The sequence below is a fragment of the Alligator mississippiensis genome, chromosome 3, assembly GCF_030867095.1.
Source record: "Alligator mississippiensis isolate rAllMis1 chromosome 3, rAllMis1, whole genome shotgun sequence".
Classification (NCBI taxonomy): domain Eukaryota; kingdom Metazoa; phylum Chordata; order Crocodylia; family Alligatoridae; genus Alligator; species Alligator mississippiensis.
The window spans coordinates 222,394,015-222,400,014 of record NC_081826.1 but is presented as its reverse complement, the minus strand read 5'-3'; the positions used below and the strand labels follow the sequence as shown (position 1 = coordinate 222,400,014).

Here is a 6,000-nt window from a genome sequence, read left to right as displayed (position 1 = left end):
ACAACACACAACTTTGACTATCTGGAGAAAGTTTGTCCCATATCCTTACCACATGTGCATGGCATATCGCTGGGGCATTGTGAAATCCTTTTTTCTTTTTTTGTAACTACATTGCCAGACTTTTGCGTACAGGTTTCCCTCACCAACCACAGGAGTTAGGTTCCAGAAAGTTCCTGTGGTTGGCAAAACTGCAGTTGGTAAAACTAAAGGCGTATGGAAAAAATGGGGTTAGGGACTTGAATATTGTACAGTATAGTGTATAAAAATCATTTCTATTGACCTTTTATACACAGGGTGGTCAACTGGGCGTAGGTGTACCCCTAGGGGTACTTAGAGGGTACGTGCTGGCAGGCAAGGACGGAGTGCCCAGGGCAAGGTGGCAGTGTCCCCCCCAGTGCATTTACCTCTTACCTGGGGGATGGGGAGGGGGAGGAAAGCAGGTCTGCTGTTCCTTGCTGCCCTGCTTCCCTGCCCTGCAAACTGGAACGACAGGGAGAAGAGAAGCCACACAGGGATCTTGCCTGCTGCTGCTCACCCTGCATTACCCTGGCAACGTGCCTCCTGCACACAGGGCTGCACTGAGGGCAGCAGCATGGGGCTGTGCCCCTCAAACCAGCAGCAGGCACAGGAGGCAGGTTGCTGGGGCAGCATGGGGTGAGCAGCAGGGGGTGAGTGTTGATGGACAGACAAAGCAAAACAGTACTACCTTCGGTAGAAGTGCAGCTCCATGCCCACCAGTGAGCTCCCTGTCAGGTCTTGTGTGCCCATCCCCCTCTCCCCAGGCCCTCAGCCATGTGGTGCTGCTGCTGCATCCTACTGCTAGTGCTTGCCTGTGACAGTTGCTTGTCTCAAAGGTAAGCAGGGCTGCATGGTCCCTTGGGCTGTTTGAGACTGCTGCCCAGGGCCTGACATACATTACATTTACACTACGTAAAATATGTATCAGTAAAAATGTGTGGATGTTGATTTAAAAACAAATGGAACAACTTTCCTAGATCTACAACCCTGCTCCCCTTCCCTAGCTCCTGCAGCCTAGTCTGAAGAGGTGGATCTGTAGTTTTTCTGAAAAGAGGAAAAGCAGCCCAGAGGCTGTGAAATGGGAGCCAGACTAGGAGCAGCTAGCAGACAGCAAAAGTGACATAAAGTGCTCTGAAGTGAAGAACATTGAGCCCCTTGGTCAGCTGACTCCTGCAGCTGCCTGATGGAAAAGGCAGCAGGCATTGTACTGTGGAAGGGGAGTGAAAACAGTGGGCTTTAGGGCAGCTTCCCTGCTTGCTACAGGAGAAAAGGGGCATGTAGTATATGAAAAACCATGGTGTTTGCTTACTATGAAGGAGGGGAGATGTATGCACACACCTCAAAATGGGAAACTAGCGATAATACCGGTTATGAAGCAGATGTACAAGGGCCATAGCTTATGGCATCATATCTACATGGCCCACGCTTGTTGCTGGCATGTGGTCATCGCAGTGTACCGTGTGCGCGCGCGCGCGCACACACACACACGTGTATACACGCTCAGGTATATGCCAGAGCGAGAGCGTGAGCATGTCTGTGTGGCGCCGCATGCCAGCCGCAAGCGGGGCCACGAGGGTGGTTGGATCACTGGTTTAGTCTTCACAGACCCAGCCCCCTCTTCGCAAAACGTCAGCTTTTAATTTGCACTTGCTGATTTGGATTAAGGAGCAGGCCCCGAGCCGTTCTCACCCTGCCCGGCCCTCAAGCAGGGCCCGGCTGTGTTCAGCGCTACGGGTGCCCAGTGGGATCCCCGCGTCCACCGGCCGAGCCGAGCCAGCCCTGGGCGCGGCCCTTACAGAAGCTGCAGACGCCCGCTCCTCCCGGGAAAGGCCCGGCATGAAAACCCGCCCGCGCGACCCTGGCGCTCGGCGCTCGGCGCTCAGACCAATGCTGGGAGGGGGTGGGGCAGATTCCCCGCGATTGGCCAGTCGCCCCGCCCCCTTGCGCCGCGCAGAACTGCCCTCCTTCCCTCTTACCCCGCCCCTCGATCTTGGCTCCGCCCCCTTCGAGCTCTGGATACGCCCCCTCCCTGCGACGCGGGCCCTTCAGTCTGTTGCCGACGTTGGAGCCGCCGTCGTCCGCTCGGGATCTGCGGGGCCGCCGCCTTCTGCACGCAGTGAGTCCGAGCCCGGGAAGGGGGATGGGGGCAGACAGGGCGCTTCGCCAGGCTCTCCTGTACGGGGCTGCACCCGCCCGGGGGCTCCGCGCGGGCACTGGGGGCCGGTATGGGCTTGGGGCAGACAGGTACGTGCCCCACACTCCGGGCTCCCCCCAGCTCGCGGCGCTCAGCCCTGCTTGTGGCTGCCCCTGCTGCAGCCCCGCCAGGTCTTATCGGATGGGAAGCTCCACATGATCGTGTTTGCCGAAGAGCCACCGTGCACTGAGCCCCTACGCAGACGAGTAGGTCTGTGTCTTTTGATGTTGCTCTGTGCAAGTCGCCAGTGAGTGAGAACTGGGTCGTCGCAATTGAAGCATTTCTTTATGTTGAGGCAAACGGTGGCAAGAAAGGGCTGACGGCAAACCCAAAACGTTGATTAAGACCCTCTGGGAGTGACTCGGGTTTTGCGTGTGCTGCATCAATGAGCTGCCTCAAAAATGAGTGTACGTTTTGAACGCTTTTCCTGTCCGTAAGTTGTACAAGGGTTGAAGTTATTGTACAGATTGGATAGTTCTCGTACACCTGGCAACACAGCCGTGCTGTTTGTCTTGGGGGAGAAGACAGAGAAGGGTTAACCCGTCTGCTGCAGGGTGGTGCTGGTGCTGGGCAGTTGTGCTTCTCCAGACTGAGTCCAGCTCCCAGAGCAGCTGTGGTGGCAGCACCCAGGCAGGCAGACTCACCCTTCCCTGCCTGCTCCCCCAGGCACACAGTGCAGGCAGCCACAAGTAAGGGGAAAGGGGGGTAGGGATCTGGTGTGCTGCGGGGGCTGGGAAGGTAGGTTAATTCTTCCCTGCTTGCTCCTTGGGGACAGATAGCACAGGCAACCACAGCAAAGTGTGTGTGTGGGGGGGAGGGCGGGGGGCAGTGAGCCAAATCCAGGTGTGGAGGGGGGGTGTTTACACTAATGTGTAGCCTTGAGTAGCTACACCTTAGAGTATCATGAGCTGGGTAAAGATCAGAGAAGAACCTGAGAGCAGTGTCACTTTAAGCCACTTAAAGTGTCCTTAAAACTAGTTTCAGGCCCTAACCCCTGGATTGTCCACACATTAAGAGCTCCAGGAGCTGCCTAACATTGATAGCAAGACTCTCTCCTTTCTCCACTTCCCTACCACCTCCAGGTGAAGAATCTCTTTACCTTTAAGAGTGACCTCACGTTACAGGAGCACGAAGGTAGGGCAGGGTGACACCTTCATGAGTAATTGGTGCAGACAGGCAGAAGCTTTAGTTTGACAGCATACTACTTCCTGAGATGCTAGATGCCTGTGAAAGCTCCTGCCTCTTTGCACCAACTTGTCTCTAATGCTCCCCCATGCATTATTTGTATTATGCAATTAACTGGTTAATTATACAGTAAATTTAGACCAGCCACACATGCAAAGTAATTATTACACCATAAACATGACTGTTCAGCTATAAAAAGAGGCAATCAGCTATAAAGTTAGTGCTTGAAAATGTGTAACAGCTCTATAGCTGGTTTCAATTCAGCTTTAATTTGGACATGTAAGAGAGCCCTACCCTGCCCCACCTTCTGCCTGTTTTCAGACTAATGCAACTAACTACCTCTGTCAGGAGGGAGAATTGTGTGGAGACTATGGCCCATTAATAAAACACAATCGATGCTTCATTTAAATTCTGCAAGTGCAGGGGCAGTATGTCACAATTGAATGTAGAGTTTGTTTAGAGACGGTCCAAAGGTATTTTGTCTGGTTAGGTTTTTCACTCTGACAGTTGGCAAAGATTCCTGTATTAGTGATATAAATGTAGATGTGCATGCACATTAGGTAAAACAAAATCTAGATGGTGTTTCAGCCCAGGTAAAAGTTTTGCCCTACCTGTTTGTGTATGCACATTGGAAATACTGCACTTAACTGTCTGCTGAAACGGTGTGCAAAGTATATATAGTTTACTTGGCGAAAATCTCTGAAAATACAGTAGTTTAGTATTTAAATTGAAAGCGCAGATTAGCTGGCTGTTATGTTCGTTGGTTTGGATTAACTGTGTAAGAATCGTTTATCTCTTGTCAGCTTAAATAGGAAATTTGCTTTGAATTGCAATCAAAAGTATAGCTGAGCACTTGCAATGCTTTGAAAGGGGGACTGGCTTTTTAGCCTCCGGAGACCTAAATTCAAATCTTGTTCAGGTTTTATATATGAAAAGAACTTTTGTAGTCTGAATCTAATCCCTTGTGAACATCCCCAAAACATTGAATACTTGACACTTTCTGTTCATGAAACTCAGAGCATGAGTGAATGCTACAGATTATGTTGAAGTGTGTTGGTAAAGCCATGTGGGAAAACTGGCACAATGCCTACATGCTCTCTGCCTAGTTCTGTCCATTGCTGCTGTTTGTGTTCCCACAAGCATTAAATCCACTTACTATGTGAAAGCATAATTGAAGAAATCTTTGGCTTGTATCAGGTTGTTTTGTTTTTAGGGCTAATGTTTACATTCTTGTGAAGATTTATAAATAGCTGCGGTTTGGTTTTCTTGTTGATGCATTTAACTTCTGGTAGTTCCTGAAAGACTTGTTAAAGGGTATGTATGATAATAAAGACATTGCAGTTCTGAATGACTAGCTGCAAGTAAAGTTGAGACAAACTCTGTTGTTAACGCATTATCTGCAGTGGTTTATGTATATGTATATCAAAAACAGGACAAAATGTAGCAAACCAAAATTTACTGCTTTGTTTTTTAAACAGAGGTAGCACCTGCATGTTGCATATTACTTTTAAATGACTTTTAAGTGGGTTGTATTGAAGAAGAAAAAAAAAAAGTATCACAGGTTGTTAGCAGCTAACGTGTTACTGGGAGGTTGGTTTGCATCAATGCTACTTCCAAAAATGTTTTTTTCCTGAATTGGGAAAGCCTGTGTTACATGGCAGAATAATAGAGAGTAGCTGACTTGGGAACAAAAGTAAGGGTTGTGAGTCAAAATTCAAAGATGTTAAGGAAAGATACTAGCTGCAGAGGGGAGGTCTGGGCCTTGTATTTGGGAGGGGCTTGTGAGAGGTTAGAAACTGAGACAAAGTGAAATGCTGAGGCCAAATTTTGTATGAAAAACATGTTAAGTAGAATATATCATACAATTCTAGACAGAAGCCTGAATAGCTCAGGCTTGAAAAAGCAAGCCACCTACTATTTGTATAGATGACTACAGCATCATCCTACTTTTCACTGTTTAGGGCAACCTTCCCACTGGATTTGGATACTTCTGGCTGGGTCACTCTGGCCTTTGTTTTAGTGTTTTCTACTGGTTTCATTAATTCACTCTCTATACATTGGCCTTGGAGGCTCTTATAAAGCTAATAAACTACTTTCCTATCACTTCTATTCAAGCCATATACGGTATGCCTGGTTTTGTATTCACTGGGGCCTATTCTGTTTCATGCTGTTAGCGAGGTTCCATGTGATTTGTACAACCACAGTGTATATGTTAATCCATACTGTAGTGAGAACTAGGGGTGCACCGATAAAGATTTTTTTGGGCTGTTGCTGATTATTAACCAACCATATCAGCTGACTGCCAATATGCAGCCCAGCAGCCTGAAGAGCAGTGTCTGGCTGGTAAGTCTTTTGTGGGGAAGGGGCAGGCCCCCATGATGAGGGAGGGAGTGGGGCTGGGGCAGGTGCACGGGCAGGTGCTGCACAGCCAGGGTGGGGCAGGGCGTGGGACAAACCTGTGGCTCGTCCAGGGGGACAGGGAGAGGGGGCGGCTCCTGCTGCTGTGCGCATCCCCAGGGGAGGCATGTGCCCCACTCCCAGATCTGTGCGTGGGGTGAGGGCAGGCTGCTGCTGCATGCTTGGGGTCAGAGGGTGGACTGGCC

The 6,000-nt window shown here is 49.7% G+C and overlaps 1 protein-coding gene across 1 annotated transcript in view; it reads left to right on the top strand.

Annotated features, from left to right (window-relative positions):
• The first annotated feature begins 2,058 nt into the window (after positions 1 to 2,058).
• The window catches only part of TNFAIP8 (TNF alpha induced protein 8), a 97,195-nt gene continuing 93,253 nt past the window's right edge, over positions 2,059 to 6,000 (top strand). Inside the window, exon 1 of the mRNA XM_014608792.3 lies at positions 2,059 to 2,134. Within this exon, the coding sequence (XP_014464278.1) occupies position 2,134 (1 nt within the window). The 5' untranslated portion in view covers positions 2,059 to 2,133. The remainder of the gene's footprint in view (positions 2,135 to 6,000) is intronic.